Source organism: Mustela nigripes, chromosome 11 (assembly GCF_022355385.1).
Source record: "Mustela nigripes isolate SB6536 chromosome 11, MUSNIG.SB6536, whole genome shotgun sequence".
Taxonomy (NCBI): domain Eukaryota; kingdom Metazoa; phylum Chordata; class Mammalia; order Carnivora; family Mustelidae; genus Mustela; species Mustela nigripes.
This window is the reverse complement of record NC_081567.1, coordinates 16,613,738-16,633,021: the sequence shown is the minus strand read 5'-3', so window position 1 is coordinate 16,633,021 and position 19,284 is coordinate 16,613,738. Positions and strand designations below refer to the sequence as shown.

General features: G+C 57.1%; 1 protein-coding gene across 7 annotated transcripts; it reads right to left on the bottom strand.

Annotated features, from left to right (window-relative positions):
* Positions 1-82: 82 nt before the first annotated feature.
* TAOK2 (TAO kinase 2) lies at positions 83-18,636 on the bottom strand. 7 transcript variants are annotated; one of them, XM_059414959.1, is made up of 19 exons: positions 18,548-18,636; positions 15,268-15,434; positions 15,013-15,084; positions 14,816-14,917; positions 14,287-14,332; positions 14,067-14,163; positions 13,807-13,920; positions 13,609-13,700; positions 10,677-10,770; positions 10,492-10,573; positions 9,521-9,688; positions 9,068-9,367; positions 8,762-8,923; positions 6,936-7,301; positions 6,642-6,845; positions 6,092-6,331; positions 2,775-2,987; positions 1,435-1,617; positions 83-1,343 (listed from the first exon to the last, which is right to left on the bottom strand). In XM_059414959.1, the coding sequence occupies exons 2-19, from the start codon at positions 15,397-15,399 to the stop codon at positions 822-824; spliced, it is 3,189 nt and encodes a 1,062-aa protein (XP_059270942.1). In that variant the 5' UTR covers positions 15,400-15,434; positions 18,548-18,636; the 3' UTR covers positions 83-821. The 7 variants fall into 7 exon arrangements, with proteins under 7 accessions (XP_059270942.1, XP_059270943.1, XP_059270944.1 ...); XM_059414960.1 differs by having other exon boundaries at positions 9,086-9,367; XM_059414961.1 differs by having other exon boundaries at positions 9,086-9,349.
* Between the last annotated feature and the right edge of the window lie 648 nt (positions 18,637-19,284).

The window sequence follows — 19,284 nt, the reverse complement described above, 5'->3', positions numbered from 1 at the left end:
CTTTTTAAAGACAAGTAACAATATGACCTCCCGCCGAACAGTCCTTAATCCACACCTTGGACAGAAACGGTGAGTCCTGGGGTCTGTTAGAATAACCAACAGTTTATTAAAAGCTTGCTGTGGGGCTCTGTGCCAACCCCATAGCTGGGAGGGGCTCCCATGTCTGCCCCCAGGTCTGGGAGCAGCCCTTTCGAAGGTCCTTCCCTTGTTCCCCTGCCCTAGCTCTGATCTCAATTAAAAAAAAAAAAAAAAAAAAAAAGGACAAGACGGCACAGGACGTCAGACCGCCACGGGGGGGGGGGGGATGGAGAGACCAGGCAACCTGACCCCAAACCCCATCCTGATCCTTCTTTCCTAGGAAGGCCTTTTCCTTCTGTTCTCCCCACCCCAGACCTGCTCTGCCACACCCCAGGTCTGGGGGGCCTGGCATCCCCAGTCCACGGCCCCATGACGCAGGGCAGTATAGTTCTCTGAATATAATATATCTAGACCCACCCTTCCCCTCCCCCAGGGGACCAGATGAATATTTGACACGCACATCTCCCTCCTTTCCCGAGGCTGTGGAGGAGAGAGACCCTGGCACCATGGTGGGGAGGCAGGGGTTCCTGGTCAGCCTTGAGGCACCTATGCCCAAGCTGGCCCTGGGCCACTGGCCAGCCCAAGAAGCTCATGAGATGAGGCGGTCTGAGGGGAGCTGGAGCCAACATCCTGTCCCCCACCCTCGGATGGGCCTCCCCTTCCAGCCCTCCAGGATCAGGCTCCACCCACCCCTGCCCCTGCCCCTGCCCCTGCCCCATTCATCTGCTCCTCCATCCTGCACTTCAGGAATAGAAGTGGGAGGAACCATTGAGGATGTGGGAAGCGACACTGGTGCTGCGGCTCAGAGGCCCAGGCACCGCAGCGGCAGGTGGGCCTACACTGTCACTGCCACTGCCCCCCGAGGCCGCCCGCCGCAGGGGCTGAGGGCTGTTTCTTAGCAGCAGCAGGGCTCCACCACGGGGTGTTCCACTCTGTGTGGGGGGCCCCAGCCAGTTTGGGGGACCTGGAGGAGCCAGCAGAGAGGGCTGACGCCAGGCTGGGGGGGGCATGCCCGGTGGAGGAGGACCATGGCTCCAATGTGCCCCTGATCGGGGTACAGGACGGGAGGGCCAGGCAGGGGCAGGGGGTGGAGCGGGATAGCCCTGGGCAGCAGCCTCGGCTGGGATGCCCCCCAGAGCCATACTGGAGAAGCCCAGCCTCATGCTCTCGGCATCGAAAGCCTCGATCTCACGGGCCTGCCGCTCGAGCAAACTCCGGATTCGCTCGGAGCGCCCTGTCTGCAAGGCCAGCAGCTCCTCTTCCACCTGGGACACCCAGAAGAGAGGTTAGCACGTCTGCGGGCGGGACGTGGGGAGCCCGCCCTCCCCGATGCCCCCTGGCGTCAAAGCCCCTTACCCGCTGCTCCAGCAGTGCCCGCCTCAGAGCCACCCGCTGCTCCAGCTCCCGCAGCTCCCGCTCGTGCTGACCCTCTGTGCGGATCTTGATCTTGCTCTGGTAGGCGTTGAGCAGCTCCAGCTCCTGTTGCAGCTGCTGCCGAAGGGCCTGGAATTCTGCCTCCTGGGTCTCATCAAGCCGCAGCTGGCAAAGAGGAGAAGGCATGTTAGGGGCCTCCCCCCGCCACACACACCCCTCCCCCGCCCCAGGTAGGCTGGGCCCTCGGGTTTCAAGCAGCAGCCAGTCTCAACATCCAGCAGAACGAAAGGTCGCCATACCCTGTGACACAGCAATTACACTTCCAGTAATCTATGGCCCTGGTACACTCGCACAGGTGCTCGGAGGAGCTCCCCGAAGCGCTGTAATAGCAAAATACTGGAAGCAACCTAAATGTCCACCAATAAGGGATGGGTTAAAGAAACGATGGTACCTTCATACCATGGAAAATTCTACACTGTTTCAAAAATGAGACTTTTCCACATGGAAAAGTGTCCAAGAAATAGAAGGTGGAAAAAGAACAGTACGTACAATACAATTTCAGATTAAGATTGTACGTAGTTTTCCAAATATGCATAGGGAAAAAAAATCTAAACTACAACTATTAACAGTTCCCTCTGAGAGGTGGGCTTGGGCGAGAGAATGGCAGGGACTAGGGCACTTCGGTGTTCTACGCTACGTGTCGTTTTTAACTGGCCCATTCCAGTGTTGTTGTGTGATCACTCTTAGAACAGCAATCTTCAAAATCCTCCAGAAGTCTGAGTAAATCGGCCCAAGGGCCACAGTCATTTTGATTTGCTCCCTGTTAACACGTTAAACTAACTCAAGCCCAGGAAAAAATTATAGCCACTCTTTGCTTGGTGGTTCTTGGTAGTCAGGCTGGCTTTGACAAGACCTCAAGAAAATACTTGAGAGAGTGGGACGCCTGGGTGGCTCAGTTGGTTAAGCAGCTGCCTTCAGCTCAGGTCATCATCCCAGCGTCATGGGATCGAGTCCCACATCAGGCTCCTTGTTCCGCAGGGAGCCTGCTTCTCCCTCTGACTCTACCTGCCACTCTGTCTGCCTGTGCTTGCTCTCACTCGCTCTCTGACAAATAAATAAATAAAATCTTTAAAAAAAAAAAGAAAATACTTGAGAGAGACAATGAAACCATTGCGGAGAATACGGCCAGTGGGAGGATCCAAGTTTCCCCCCAGAACAAAAGCCCCGTCTCTGTCCACACTCCCCACTCCCACTGCCCGTAACGAAGCCGGGCACACGGAAGCCAGCCTCCACGTGCTCCCTCCCTGGACCCCAGGCCTCACCGCCTGTGAGCTGAGCATCTCGGAGATGGACTGGTCGTACTGCTCGGCTAGGATGGCCAGCTTGCGGGTCTGTTCTTCCTTGAGCCGCTTAAGGAGGCTCTTGTGCTGAGCTTTGGGCGTGGTCTCCAGCAAGTGAGCCCGCAGGGCCTTGTACTGCCGAGTCTGGATCTTACACGTCTCCTGGAACTGCTTCTTGATCTGCAGCTCCTTAGACTATGCAGTGGACGGACCAAGGGGGGTGGGGGCAAGGAGAGGAGGAGGAAGAACAACCGGGGAGAGGGGAGAAGAGAGAGAGAGAGAGAGAGAAGAGGAGACAGAAGCAGAGACAGGGAGAGGGAGAGAAACAGAAAACATGTTAGACAGAGGGGGCGGGGGGAGCTGTATACAGACAGACACGGAGAGATGGGATCGTGTTGAGAGAGATCAGGCAGATGCTCGATGGGCAAGAGACACGAAGTAAACAAGACAGGTTCCAAGAGCAAGTTCAGAGTTGGGTAGAAAACTCACAAGGAACAGCAGGAGAGTTTATGGACAGGGAACTGAAAATCTTAAGGGTACTGAGTGTACACAAGAAGCTCTGACCATGCAAAGAGGGAGAAAATACAACCCAGAGACGGAAACCCAGGAGCAGACACAGCATGTGCACAAGAGTGAGAGAACCAAGTCACACATCACACCCATGGAAGAGAGCGACACAGCTAAGGAAAGACAGAGAAGTCCCAGGTTCAGCACCTCGGGAGGGAGGGAGGGAAGGAGGAGAAGCTCCAAGCCAGAAAACGGATAAGGAGTGCCCCATCTTGGGCCACACCAGGGAAAGGGCCAAAAGAGGTGGCCAGGAAGGGCCTGACAGGCTCGCTGGGCCAGCAGCGGCTACCTGACCAGATCCTCACACTCCGGCCCCACCCCTTGTGTACTCAGCTCCCACTCCAAGCCCACAACCAAGCCCCTTTCCACGGGCCCCCCAAACTCACCACCCCTTACTGTAGAGGATTTGCAGATCCATCCCCAAGCCCTCTAGGGTAAAGCCTAATGCCAGGAGGGAAATCCAGCTCCCAGACAAAAGGGAACCACCGAGGGGATGGGCCGGAGTGAAGGCAGGGGATGAGGACAAAAGGACCCGGAACCTGAGGACTCTCTGGAAAGAATCCACCAATGGGGCAACTATGGGACCAAGAAGTTCTTGGAAGCTCAACAGGGGCTCAGACCTCCGAGCTGGTGGTGGTCATGGCGCAACGAAGCTATGAAGGCAGAGAGGATGAGGCTGAGGAGTGGAAGGGGTTAAGATAACGTAGATGGGGGTGAAGAGGTCATGGAACTGGGGGCCAAGGGTCCAGATTGGGGGGCATACCCGGGAGGCTAGGCGGCAGGACAAAGCAGACAGAGGCAGCCTGGGCCAAAGGTACAGTTCCGCTCAGATATTTTATTTGTGTTTGTCTTTTTCTTTTCTTTTTTTTTTTTTTGGTGGGGGAAAGGGGACAGGTTGGAAGGGAGACAGAAAAACAAAATCAAAGAGAGAAAAAAAAAACATGACTTCCCACCCACCGCCACCCCTGGCCCCAGGCCCGAGTTGATGAGGGTGAGGATGAGCACACACACAGCGGGAGAACAGCAATAATTTAGGGTGGGGGAGGAGTGTCGGGAGAGCACAGACTGTAACTTCCGGACTCCACGGGGGAGGCTGCCTGTCGGCAGGTCCGAAGGGCCGGGGCGAGGCGGGGAGGCACACTAAGGAAGGAGGGGTGAAAGGGGGGAGGACTGGGACCGGAGAAACCTCACTGAGGAGTGGGGGATAAAGTGCTCGATGCTCCGGATTCGGGCTGAGGAGGAGCTAGAGGTGGTTACCTCCAGGGAGGCAGGGCCCGGGACTGGCGGGTTCGGGATCGCCGCCCAGTTAGAGTCCCAGGTGCTGGCTGGCGAGAAGCAGGAGGCCCTAGCCGGCGCTGACTGCGCGGCAGCAGCCGGGGGATACGGCTGGGCCTCTCGCCCCGGAGCAGGCCCCAGCTGGCCAGGGTGTGGATGGCCCACGGGGGCAAGTGCGAGGCTAACCCCTGGCTGGCCCGTGCCAGGCGCCAGTTCCAGCCCTTGCACAGGGTCCAAAACCTTGCCAACAGGGCTAGTGGGTGTCGGGCGGCGCGGGAATTACCCCGCCGGGGCCCAGGGACAGGCAAACGGCTGCGGAAGCCATCCTTGTTGGTTTTAGGGTACAGTGCAAACAGGCCCCGGTCCCCCACAGCCCCACAGCCCTGCAGGGCACGAAAGGCCATGGGCGACAGGCGCAGCAGGGCCCGTAACCAGAGTCGAGAGATACCCCGGCGCATCCGGGGGCCCTGCTGCCGCACCCATTTGCCCCCAGCTGCAAGAGCTGCCAGAGGTAGAGCCAGACCTGGCCAGGCTAGGAGCCAGGAGGCCCCAAGGCCCAGAGGGACACCCATAAGGCCACGGCGCCAACTCAGACCCAGGACGGCCCCCAGTGCGGTGCCCTGGGCCAGGAGTAGGAACAGACTGGGGGGCAGGTGCAGAGCTGTACAAAGAAGTAGGTAGGAGGCCCCCAGGCCCACCAGCCCCACCTCAAGGGCCAGCAGCGACGCCTGCAGGCCACCCCCGCCCTGCGCTGCCAGCAGTGGGAGTAGCAGCAGAAGTAGTAGGGGCAGGAGGCCAGAGGAGGACCCCACTGCAAAGGACAGGCCTGCCAGGAGACCGTGGGACAGAAGTCCAGGGAGCTGGTTAGCAGGGCTGTGCCTCAGATGTGTTGGAGGGGGTTCAGGGGGGATGTCTGGTGAGGGACAGCCATCTCCAGGATCCCTCAGGGTCCTAACCGGAGCTCCCTCCTCCTCCTCCTCCTCCTCCTCGGGGACTGGGGTTAGTGCTGGGCCTGGGATCCAGCCAAACTCAAACTCCTCATCCAGCAGGCTCCCGCCCTGCTGGCCCCATAACCTCCACTCCCCAGCTGCCTCCTGGCCTACGATGCTCCTCTCCTGGGGGGCCACGGACGGGACTCTAAGTTCTTCTAGCTCCTCCTCAGGCAGACCCCAAACTTCCTCATCAACCAAACTCCTATGTTTCTGTGGGCCGGGACTAGAGATTCCTGATTCTTCCCCCAACATCCTCTGTTCCTCTGGCTCCAAGGTGGCCCCTTCCTTTCCCAGAATCCTTCTCTCTGGAACTGCTTCCTCCTCCTCTCCCAGAATTCTTTGGTTCAGTACTGCCTCCTGGCCAGATGAGCAGGGCTGCTCTTCTCTAGGGGTGCCTGTGCTGGGTGGTCCCAGAGCCCCAGGAGTGGGGAGCGGGAGGCCCGGGGGACGCTGGCCTGCACGTACTTTGAGGCTCTTGGGCTGCTGGCGAACCTGGGCCGCGTGCTTCTGCCGCAACTCCTGCTCACGCCGCTTGTTGTACTCCAGCTGGTTACCCAGCTCCGTCTGGTGCTGCAGGCGGGTGAGCTCGGCCCGTGTGCGCTGGACGGCCTGGAGCTGCCGTAGCTCCAGCTCCCGCGTGGCCTCGTGCTGCCGCAGCAGCAGTGCACACTCCAAGTCCTTCTGGGTCTGCTTCTTGTTCAAATCCTGAGGCAGAAGGGAGGCAGGGCCCCGAGCCCAGTCAGGAAGCCTTGTTGGTGTCAAGAGAGCCCCAGGACTCCCCGGCAGAGGGAGCTGAGCACAGGGAGCTAAGGGATGTAAGGGAGCCAAGCTCCCGGCTGGTATGGGAGCAGAAGCCTAGGGAGCTCTAGCGGGGTCTAGCGGGGTCTGGCAGGCACGAGGAAACAAGCCAAGCTGGCACACGGCAGAGGGCAAAGGGGATAGATGAGCCCAGGTGAGGCAAACGAAGGAGTAGGTGCCTGTGCTGTGGGCGGGAATGGGGGACAGGGTGGCCCACCTCGCGCAGCAGGTCCTGGTCCAGGCTGTGACGCGCCAGAAGCATCTTGCGCTTATACTGGCGACACTGAAGCTCAAAGTACTGGCGCTGCCGCCGCAGCAGCCCTGCCTCCTCCTCCGCCTGGCACTGCTGGAGCTGCTCCTTCTGCCGCAGAAGCCACTCGGCCTTCTCCCGCTTGGGGGTGCTGGGGTTCTCCTGGAGCTCCTGGGCAAGACAGTGGGGAGGGCAGGGGGTCAGGGCGCCTCGCCCAGCACAGCACCCCCCCCGCCCCCCACGGCTGCGGCCCGGGCCCACCTCCTTCAGCTGCTCCTTCCGCAGTTTGTATGTTCGCTTCTGAGCCTCCAGCAGGGCGGCCAGCTCCTTCTTCTGCTGCCCGAGGATGTGCTGCTGGAACTTACGCTCCTCGGCCTGGGCTGCTCGGGCCTCCTTCTCACCGATGGCCTGGTGCCGCCGGGACAGCTTTTCTGCCTCAGCCCCAAAGCCAGCGCGCTGGGCCTCGAGCTCCCGCTGCAGCCTCGCGCTATGCTCCTCCCGTTCACCCCGCAGCCTCGACTCCAGGGCCAGCAGCTGTTTCTGGTGCTGTCGTCGCATCCGCTTATAGCCGCTCAGCTGCTCCCGCAGCGCCGAGTCCTGCTCGTGCTCCTGGATCTGGCGGCTGACCTGGGGCAGGAGGGAGAATGAGAAGCGGGGCTCAGCTCTGCCCACCTCGTTGACACACACGGCGCAACGGTCGCTGGGCTCCACCGGAGAGCACGCGTGTCGGACTCACAGGTTGAATTCTTATCTGGCGCTTTCCTCACACTCAGCCCCCGGGAGCCTGCTGCCTCCACAGGATGCCGGGCACACAGTCCAATTCACAGACTGCTGAGACCCAGGTGAGACCCCAGGCCCAGCACAAAAGTGGTAACAATTCAAACTAAGTCGAAATCAGAAATACCTGGGCTATACGCCCACTTACTAACTTACTAAGCCTCAGTTCCCTCGCCAGCTCAATGGGGCAATGATCTCCTTTTGTAGGAAGCTGTGGAGATCCAACTGTGATACAGATGAACTAGTGTCTAATAAAACGCGCTGATCTAGCAAGTGTTGGCTTCCTTCCATTTCACCAAACACTGAAGTGTAATAAGGAGTCGGTAAGGACTCCTTACACAGCCCCGGAGATGGGAGCTCGGCCATGAGATGCTGGAAGTATCAAGAACACTGGGCCTGGATGTCCCCACCTGAGGTTTGGAGCTCAGGTCCCATTGTCAAGTAGGCATGACTCCAACCAGTCCAGGTGGCCAAGTCCCTGGAAGTTACAGACCTCTCTGCACAGCACCAAAGCACTGAGCATCACAGGATGTGAAGGGCTGTCCCAGCACAACACTCGACCACAAGTGTTAGCCACAGAATGCAGCAGACTGACCACTGGCCTCTAAGGTAATCGATGCTGGTGCCCGCAGCTAAGCAAAAATGTCATCTAATGGTGCACTGAAAGTGTGGACGAAAACTACATTCCGTGAAAAGTCTATCATTTTCTCCAAATCACCGTGACTTGATTTTAGGAGGATCGAGGTCCTGCTTAATTTGAAAATTTGAGAACCACCAAAGGTGTTTGGGCAAGTGCCTTGGACAAGAGCACGTCTGAGTCACGATTCTCTCATTTCTCCAATGGGCTGTACCCTCTCCCTGCAAAGGAGTCGGAAGGATGAGAGGCAGGCATGAGTGCGGGCCTGAGAGCCAATCACTGGTATGAGGCAGACACTGGCCACCATTCCTTGCCCTCCAGGGATGTAAAATCCAGCACATCTGTCATAATGCCATGTGGGAGCAACAACGCACAGAGATGTGAAGCTCCTGGCTGGCCAGGAGCCTGGGAAGACGCCCCAGGACATACTAATTAAGCCTAGCCACGAGGATGGAGCAAGAGTTCACCAAGCTTGGAATACCCATATCAGGCGATGTAACCAAAACATTCTGCTGAGAGTCTGCTGAGTGGGGAAGGTTGAGGAGAAAAGGTGAGAGAAAACAACAGAAAGTGAGGGTGGAATCTGCACTTAATCCAGCACCACAGCTGGGAAAAATCATCTCTGGACTCGGAGTCTGGGGCATCCAGGCTGAGGGCGGATGGCCACGCTTACCAGGGAGGCAGTACGGATGGTGGCAAAGTGGTCCCGGTTGCGGCAGTAGGCCCGGCGGCGGGCAGAAGAGGTGGCAGAGGCGGGAGCCGGGGCGGCCGGCGGCTGCAGAGGGCTGGGGGTCATCTCTGGCTGGTAGGGGTCATCATACAGGTTGTCAGAACCCTAGAGGAAAGGAAGGTAAAAGGGCTGTCCAAGGTTCAGAGGCTACTGGGCCCAAAGGGAGTTCCCCGGAGACCCCATGAGACTTAGCGAAGCAATCACACGGGAGGGAGAGCGGGGGACCGGCCGTGGCACCGCCAGGCTTACGGAGGGCAAGGCGCGCACCGGCAGTCGCTGGATGACGGAACCGTGGGAGGTGACCGTGTGCTCCCCCTCCTGCATCATGGCCAGCTCTCGGGCTTCGGGCCCGTCTTCCTCCTCCTCTTCCTCTTCCTCCTCCTCCTCCTCCTCCTCCTCGTTGTCTGAAGCGTCCGCTAGGCTGTTGACCGAACTGCTCTGGCTGGAGGCGCTGATGGACATGCTGGGCACTGAGTGGCTACTCTCTAGACTGGTCAGCGTCCCAGCCCGGTGCATGTAGGGCTCGGCCTCCTGCGGACAGGGCGCAGGCTGTCGGGCGGGGAAGGGGAAGGACAGGGGAGGGTGTATAGAGGCAGCACAGGGAGACAGGGTAGGAAGAGGGAGAGGGAAAGTGAGCCAAGCGGCTGCCAGGAGGCGAGCACAACACGGCGGTATACGGGGTGCTATGGTAAGCTGGGTCACCTCCTCCTCCTCTGGGGCCTCAGCACCAGGGCCATTGGGTGCCTCTTGGAACAGTATCTTCTTCATCTTACGGTACTGCAGGTTGTCTAGCTCCCGCACAGCATCCTTAGTTCTCTGGATTAGGTCCATGATGACCGTGGGTGGCCGTTCCCGGAGCACAAAGCGGTGCTGAGGGGAGAGAATGCTGAGGCCTGCTGCCAAGCACCCTGCCTCCCAATATCCCCTGGGCTCTGGTGTTCCCTCTGCCCTGAGATACTTCCCTGGGACTCATGTCCACCATGAACTGATGCTAGCCTTGTCCTAACCCCTGCTCCTGCATGAATTTTCACCACCCAATCACTACTCCCGGGGCAGTTGCCTGTTCTCCCAGGCATGGCTGATAGACAAGAACAGTCAGGAGATCTGGATTGTAGTCCAGGTCCTCTGTCAAAGTGCTGTGTGCCCCTGGACACATCATGAGGCCTCTCTGGACCTCATAAGGTATCCCATGATTATAAAGCAAACAGGCCAACCTAGACTGTCTTCATCAGTTCCCAACTAGAGTTCCTTAGGCCTCCATGGATCTGTGAAGGGACTAGGGGCCCCTCTACTTTTGGTAACTCAATAAACACCTAAGGGAAATCATACATTTACCCAAGACAAGGCTACACAGGCTTTTGGCTTGAATTACATCAGATCAGTGTGGCAACCCTGGTTATCGCACGCAGACCAGAAGCTCTGGCTGGCAATTACATACATCTTTGATTAATAAAAGATGGGAAAACAAGTTATTACTTAATAAGTAAAGGCAGTCTTCTAGACAAAATCTTGCAAAACACAAAGTCCACTGGGCACTGGGAAGGGGGGTGGGAATTCGCAGGTGAAGTGGCTGGTGGAGGAAGACCTGGGAATCACTAATGTCACTGAGGGCTTCCTCCAGTGATTCTAACGAGCCACAGTTCTAGGAGACTGCTAGGGCAGTGAGCCCTCACCTTCAGAAGAACCTCTGAGGTTGGTCTGTCTTGAGGGATCTTCTGAAGACAGGAGTCAACAAAATTCCGGAAGTACTCAGACCTAAATGTCAGGGGCGGGTAAGGGAGAGGTGGGAAGGGCATGAGCCACGCAGCCTCACCCTCCGGAAGGTCGAACCCCTGGGCCCAGGAATCCCCGTCCTCACCAGTGTCCTGACTGGAGCACGGGGGACTCATTCTGTGCAATGTGGTATAAGGCACTCATCGCATTCATGTTGAACAGCGGTGGTTTCCGTTCCGCTACAGAAAAAGTCAACAGGCAGAAGGTGAGAGGTGGCAGGTAGGCAGCGGAGGCTAGAACGGAAATCAAAAGATTTGGGTCCAGGGGCGCCTGGGTGGCTCAGTGGGTTAAGCCGCTGCCTTCGGCTCAGGTCATGATCTCGGGGTCCTGGGATCGAGCCCCGCCTCGGGCTCTCTGCTCAGAGGGAGCCTGCTTCCTCCTCCCTCTCTCCCTCTGCCCACTTGTGATTTCTCTCTGTCAAATAAATAAATAAAATCTTTAAAAAAAAAAAAAAAAGATTTGGGTCCACACCTCAGCTCCCTGACTCCCTTGCTGACCAAGTCTCATAATCTCAATTAATTCCCTCTGTAAAATTCAATATTGACCCTTTCCCCTGCACACAGTGGAGGAGAGATCAAAGAAAACATGTGCGTAAGCACGGGAGGAGGCCGAAGGAAACAGTTACCAGCCCGGCTAACATTTATTAGGTTCCAAATAGGAGCCAAAAACTTGCTAAGTGTTATGGGGAAGTTAAGGAAAAACAAGACAGGGGCCCTATCCTCGAAGAACTTCCAGCCCAACAGGGAAGGAGACAGAAAAACGGCTGGAAGTGGGGTGTGCATGGCGGGCCCTCAAACTGGTACCCAGGCAGGGGATCGAGGGCAGGTCTTTTGGAAAAAGGGATACTGGAGCGAGGCCTCAGCTGAGAAGTTAAAAGCCAGGAGGAGTTCCTTGTGGGCCAGACACATGTTTTGTGGTGTTTATGTTTTTTGGCCTGAACACTTTTTTTTTTTTTTTAAAAGATTTTATTTAAATTATTTGACAGAGAGAGAAAGAAACAGCGAGAGAGGGAACACAAGCAGGAGGAGTGGGAGAGAGAGAAGCAGGCTTCCCACTGAGCAGGGAGCCCGATGCGGGGCTCAATCCCAGAACCCTGGGATCATGACCCGAGTAGAACGCAGACACTTAATGACTGAGCCACCCAGGAGCTCCTAAACAGTGCTTTTTTTTTCAAAAAAGATTTTATTTATTTATGTGACAGACAAAGATCACAAGTAGACAGAGAGGCAGGCAAAGAGAGAGGGGGAAGCAGGCTCCCCGCTGAGCAGAGAGCCGGATGCGGGGCTCAATCCCAGAACCCTGGGATCACGACCCGAGCCGAAGGCAGAGGCTTAACCCACAGAGCCACCCAGGCACCCCAAACAGTGATTTTTGAATAAAATTCCAACCTAACAATAACCATCATCATCATCACCACTATCATCTAAATTTCAAGTTTCCCCTAAAGAATTAGATCTGATGAAAAGGAGCTGACATTCCTGCACAATGACGGGCTAGAACTAAGCAATAGCAATCTCCAGTTTGCCAGAGCCTTCTCCTCATTGCTTCTCTGATACAGAATATCAGCTGTCATTTATAATCAGGACTGATTGTTTCTTTGGCAGTAGAGAAACAGTCTCTGCATTCATGTCTCTACCAAAAACTAGAAATATAAAGGACAGCTCCCAATTTTTCTCATACCTGGCCTGATTCACATATTTGCAACACCTGTCCGGCTGTGGCCTTAAATGGCAAATGCAGACATGTGGAGATGGAGAACAAGAATACGTGCAAATCTCGGCCTTCGGGGAGAAGACACAATATAAACCGAGGCAAGACAGTAGAGAAGTTCCCGGCAAGCTCAGGAGGAGAGAGCCAAGCTTCCGGCAGCAGAAGAAGCTTCAGCTGGGTGGAAGGAAGGCTGGGGATGGCGTCAGTCTTGAAGGCAATGGGGAGCATTAAAGGCTTATGGAGGGGAGCGAAGCAGCAGCAGCACCCAGCTGGGCGGGTCTCTCCGTAAGAGAGACCGGAGGGAAGAAGAGACTGTAGGTGGGAAACATCAGCACAGGAGGAAGTCACTGATAAGAGGACCTAAGGGCATTTCTTTTTGCGGCAACTAGCTGTGCCGGGCACCACGTTGAAGGCTTCACCAACACTACCGTGCAAACGGTTGTGTGAGTAGCGTAAGCTGGACAGGCTCCAAGGCCTCATGAACTCACTTGAGCCTAACCTCTGGCCTTACCACTCACTGCTTTTGACATGGCATTACGTGCAATATTCCAAACAACTGAAGCCAGGCTCGGCTCCCCACGTCTGCTCTTTCCTGTCTGGAATGCTCTTCCCTCCAGTCTTCACACAGCTACTATTTGTCTTACCATTCTGCCTAGACATCTCCAGTACGAGGAGACCTTCCCTCAGCCCCTGAACTAGGTCAGGTCCCTTGTTCTACGGTTGTACTGTTCCTGAAACTTCTCCTTCCAGCTTCTATCGCACTGAGAGAAAACATGCCTGTTTCCCCAACCAGAAGGTAAGTTCCATGAGGGCAAGAACCTCATTCACGGCTCTACCCCCAGAACCTGCTGCCATAGCATGGCACACGGTGGGCATTCAAAAAATATAGAGGGGCGCCTGGGTGGTTCAGCAGGTTAAGCCTCTGCCTTTAGCTCGGGTCATGATCCCAGGGTCCTGGAACGGAGCCCCACGTCGGGCTCTCTGCTCAGTGGGGAGCCTGCTTCTCCCTCTGCCTCTGCCTGCCGCTCCCCCCTTGCTTGTGTTCTCTTTCTGTGGGATAAATTAAATCTTAAAAAGAAAGAAAAGAAGACAGAGAACTAGAGTAGTGGACAGGAAGGGAAGAGTGGTTCGAAATCTTCAGGTCTAAGAGCTGTTAGGATTTGACAGCTGACTGACTCGGGGACCAAGGGTAGAGTCAAACGGACAGGAGTTTGAAAGCCTGCGGAGGAGACGGTGTGGGGATGGTAAGAGAAAGAGAAAGGAGTGGAGAGGAAAAAAGGACAAGGGCACAGAGGACGCGTCCTCACCCAGCTCGATGCAGGTTATCCCCAAGGACCAGACATCCACCTTGCCATCATACTGCCCCTCGTCCATTGCCAGGATCACCTCCGGAGCCATCCTGGGAGAAAGGTCAGAAGAAAGAGGCTGATCGGGCACCCAGACTCTGCCAACTCCTGCTCCCAACATCCTGGGGACTCTCTCCACTCACCACGACTCCCACTCACCAGTACGGGGTGCCCACAAAGGAGTTGGCGGGTGCCATGATCGACGCAGAGCCGAAGTCCCCCAGCTTCACCAAGCCTGGCTCCGACAGCAAGATGTTTCCGGCCTTCACATCCCTACCAGAGACAACGCCCGGGGGTAAGGCACGCGTCTCAGGAAGGCTGCGCAAGGCTTCAGCACCAAGTTTCTACGAAGGCCACAGCCCAGCCAAATGAGCAGTGGAGACTGCACCCCTCACAGCCACCGTCGCTGCAGCTCGTACCTATGGATCATGTTGTGGGAGTGCAGGTAAGCCAGACCCTGAAGGGCCCCGTGCGTCACAGCCGCAATCTCCACCTCCTGAAGGGGCTTCTTGTGCACTGGGGAGTGAGGGAGAAACACCAAACTGAAGGGAGCCCAGGGGTGGGGATGGAACAAGCTCCCTTCCCCTACAGCGTCTTTGCTCTTCTCCCTTCTCCCACTTGTTGGCCAGAGCCACTTACCTTCTAGAAGGTCAGAAGCTGAGCCCAGGCAATACTCCATCACCAGCTAAGAAAGGAGAGCGGGTCAGAGATAAGCATCTCCAGCGCCCCCAGCCCCATCTCCCTTGGGCAGAGATCCAGACAGTGTCTCTGCCCATCCTGCAGTCACTGCGCCCGGGGGTGAAAACAGAGAGGGAGGACGACCGAGAAAGCGACATTGCTGAGAGTCCCTAGAGCCAGGGCCTCCTCTAGAAACAGCCCAAGATGCCACGACTCCCAACTGAATCTCTTCAAAGCCCCATTCTAGCTCCACTTCCTCCAGCCCATGTGCCCCTTTCCAACTACTAACAGTTTACGTCCATCTTCAAACCAGCCTCTCCTTCTGGACAAACACTGCTATTCATGGGTTTGTCTGAGGACTAAAGAAGTTGGGGGAGACTTCCTCCTCTCCAAGGTCCCTACAATGGCACCTGGAATAGGGCCCGCCTAAGAGACTGGACCAGGACAAGGACGGGGGCAAAGATCAGGCCAGAGTCGGGGGCTAGCTCACCCAAGCCGTATGCTCTCTCAGGTAACAGCCCCGGTACTGAATGGTATTGGGGTGCCGGAGCTTCTGCAGGAACCGCACCTCCTTGATGATATCCTGCCACTTCTGAGAGGTCAGAGGAGGAGAGGCTTACTCAGCCTCAACATTGAGATTGGGGTTCCCTGCTCTGCCCCCCAGCAGTCTCTTCAAACCTAACCCACCTCATTGGACTGCTTCCCACTGTAGGACATCTTCTTGATGGCCACCACCTCACTATTCCGGACATCTCGGGCCTGTGAGACCAGATCAGAAGGTGGTGAAGGCCCCTGGTGAGAACTGGGCAGCGGGCAGTCTTGTTGGCCCAGCAGGGGAGGGCAGGAGAGGCCGGCGTGGTACAGCCGTGTAGCGGGCTGTGGACCCAGGTCAGGAAGAAGGCAGTGCCTGCCCCTACCCCATTTTCCTAAGCCCCAACTCACAAAGTACACAGCTCCAAAACTGCCATGGCCGATTTCCCGGAGATCAGAGAAGAGCTTTTCAGGGTCATCCTTGAAGAAGAGCTCAGCCACATCGGGGTCCTTCAGGCTCCCGGCCCGGCCCCCAGCTGGCATGATGGCCCCTGGGGGCCCTGAGAGTGGGGCCTGACCTGGAGAATGAAGAGCAGATCCTTAGAGCAAAGATGGGACAGTAAGAGGGAGAAAGGAAGGGGCCTCTCAAGTTTCTGCCTTCTCCTCCACTAGTTCCCTGATGAGGGGGAGGCACGGCAGAGGAAGGGCAAGGGGGAGATTAGGAACAACATCAAAGCTCCAAAAAAATGAAGTTGCCCTGGCAACCAGAGCACGGGGGCCGGGTCCCTGGAGTCCCTAAAACTGCTAGGAAGACTGAGAGCAAAGCATCCTCACCACCGCCAGCCCCCAATAAGATCCATTTCGCTACAACCCTTACTTCCCGCCTCAAGAATAAAAGATCCCACCTCCCAGCCAGAACCCCGATTCCCAAGTGTCCTGTCCGACAACTCCCATACCCCCAATATTTCCAGGCACCTTCCTGTTCCCCTTGGCGTCGAGGCCCCTCCTCCCTCAACCTCTCACACCCTGGAAGAGAGCAGGAAACAGCCAGGCCGGAGGCAGTGGAAATCCGGCCATTGTTAGAAGTGGGTACTGGCCCACAAGGGCCAGAGGACTTGCTCTCAAAAAGGGTTAGGGACACTGTGGTAGGAAGGAGGTGTAGAACGGGAAGGACAGGGACCGCAGTGACCGCTGGCTTTTCGGGCCTGTGACCTGGGCCGCCCTACTTGCCCAGTCCAACCACACGTGGTTCATGAAAAGGTCCAGAACGTTTGCGGCGTACCAAGAACACTGACTAAGCACGTAAGAGTAAGCACCTTTCATGCATCTCGCATTCAATCCTTCCCACAATTTTATGAGAATTTAGTATTACCCCTATCTTGCAGATGGGGAAATAAACTCCGAAAAGGTTAAGTCTTGCCCAAAGCTGGTCCTCTGCTGCTGTGCAGGAAAGAAGCAGGGCCAGACAGTGGTCACCATTTTACAGACTCTGTGACTGAGGCACAGAAAGGAAGCAGGATTTCTCCAAGGTCAGAGAACAGGATCCTCTCTCCGTCAGGCCAGTGTGCTTATTACTGTCTTAGCAACTCCCCTCAAGCTCCTGCCCATCCTGCAGGAAGCCTCCCTTGGCCAGTCTAGCCTTGAGGGCGCGCTCCTAGAGCACACAGCCCGATACCCCCAGAAAGCTCCAGAAAGCTCCCGGAGGAGGAAGAAGCCAGGACCCCGCCCCTCGGCCCCAGGGAATTTCAGGCCAGGCTCCCGGCTAAGCACTTGTTGGAATTTAGGCACAAAAAGAGCTTAGAGCAGAGCTGGACTCCCAGGGCAGAGTTCTAGCTCCTTTAAAGCACCTAACAATTTAGCGTGTAATTATATTCTGCCGTGCATTGTTTCCTGTTGTGTGGTTAATTTTGTCTCCTTAGCCCAACTGGAAGCTGGAGGGCAAGAAGTAAGCCTGACTCTTCAGTGGGCCCCCAGGGTGCAGAGGGCTCAGAATAGCCTAGGAGATTGATCGACTGCCCTCAGCCAAGCCCTCAGCAGCTCCCAAGCTGCTCCAAACAGGCCCCTCTCTCCACTCTCCCGCCAGCCACACCGCCAGCCACCTCTCACCCCCACCACACACCCACTCACCAAGGCAGGGGCTCACAACTTGCCACAGGAATCTTCTTGACCTCTTTACCAGCGCCCAGCCCAGAATGCCGACCCAGGACCCCAAGCCACGCACGAGGGATGCCAGCAAAACATCACACTGGGCCCCTTCCTCCAATAAGGAACATGTGTGGCTACCCATGTCTGAGCGAAATCACAGCCACCTTCTCAAACAACGTTCCCACCCTTCTGCAGATGAGGAAACCCAAGTCCGCCTGTCCCTCAGCTACACTCCCAGTCCAGCTCGCCAGCAACATCCAACAGCAGGGTTTTCCGGAGGCTCCTTATACTTGGTCTTCTCTTTGATAAAATGATGGCAGCACAGGGCTGTTGTGAGGTGTTTAATGAGATCTCGAACCTACACACACTGTGCAGACACTTGGCATATGGACCTCTCCTTCCCTGCCTCCAGGGTCAGCACAAGGATTTCATACTTTGGGGACCATCCTACCCCAGCAGCGTGGCTTCGACTGTGAAGAGACCCCACGATGGCTATCATTTGTCACAAGAGAGAGCCCTCGCAGGAACCCAGGCCAACGAACGGAATCAGGGTAACGATGAAGGTCACAGCCGAGAGAAAAATCCACGAGACAGAAGACAGGCGTCAGAAAACGCTTCGGAGTACAGCCCTCCCCAAAAGGAAGCTCTTCTTCCCCTCACTCTTCAGTCTCACCCCAACTCATTCGCCTCTGGATCCCTGGCCAAGAAGAGATGCCCAGAGACAGGGACGGAGCGGGGTGGGGGCAAAACTCGATCAAGAATCTGGGTTTCAAAATCCTAATTCTGCCACTGTGTGACCTTGGGCAACCTCTCCGGGCCTCAATATTCTCAACTGCAGAATGGGAAGACTGCAAGGAAAGCGGCCCCCGGGGGAGTGGAGGGGGAGGGGTCGCGGGAGAGAGCCCAAGTAAAGCACTTTCTAAATGACAGATCGCTCGACAAACGGATGAGCTCACACCATCCGCGGGAGGCTGGAAGGTAACGATCCAGCTAGGAGAACACACTGCCAGGCACTCCTCAACACTAATGCGCACACACACACACACACACACACACACACTGCCTGGAAAGGACCGTCCAAGCAGACCAAGCCTAAGACACAGGTAGGTGGACCCACCCTGCAGCTCAAAGGCAAGGGATCAGCCCCCCAAAGCCATCCAGAGGAAGGGGTACAATCAGAGAACAGGCAGCTGTAAGGGGCCAAGTGAACACAGACCAGGAGAGTGCAAACCCGTCTGGTTAGCTCAGGCACCCTAGGGTGTCCCCCCCCCCCCCCCCCCCCCCCGCCCGCCCCCCCCCCGGGCCCCCCCCCCCCCCCCCCCCGTGACATCGAAGACCCTGTCTGTCACCTTAGGTCCCCCATCGCACGGACATAATGAAGAGGAACAAGGTGGCCGCAGAAGGCTCCGCTAGCCAGAGGCTCGCCGCCGGCCCACGGGGCTTCATCCTGGGAAGAGGGCCTACCCGGGCCCCGTTCCTCCAAAAGGAGCACCCTTTCTTCTCAATGCTAGACAAGGGACCCGCGCCCCTGCCCCCCGTGTCTCACCTGGTAGGGGTCACTATGGTGCCCCAGCGCTTCCGCCTGCTCCCGGGGTCCTCCAGCGGCTCTGCCCGGCTGGGAGAGGGGCAAGGAGACCTCTCCCCTTGCCACCTCTTCCTCGGCTTCCGCCCTTCCTGAGGGGCGGGCCCGGGAAGCCTCCCCTGGAGGGGAGGGGGTGACAACCTGATCTGACCTCGCGGTCCAGTCCTCCTCCTCCTCGAGGGCGACCGTTGCTGAATCCCGGATTTCTGGTTGTGGGGTCTGAACCCCAGATACTTGGGCGAAGGGAAGCTGAATCTGGTATCTGATCGCGCGGGGAATGAGCCCCGGATACCGGTGCGCGCGGGGCCTGAACCCCAGGTTTCTGAAATCCTATGAAACAGAGCCCCAGGTTTAAAGAGGCTGGGGCCCGGGTCCTGGATATGTGGGGTCGGGGGGCTGATGCCCGGATATCTGCGAAGCGAGGGGCAAGCCCGGAGATTCGCGACCGAAGGGCCTGAGCCCCAGCTCTCCGGCCGCCGACAGGGGCCCACCCCGAGGACGTCCGGCCGCACGGCCCCTCTCACACCGGGGTCCGAGGGTGACAGCCCTCCCTCCCGCCCCGGCCTCCTCCCTTTCCCCTTTTCTCCCCTGAGGGCAGCTGAAGGGTTGCAGCTACGGACGGTCCCCGCGCCTCCGCTCCCCTCCTCTTCTCAGGCTCAGCCTCTCTCCGCACCACAGCCCCGGGCTCGTCCCGGTCTCCC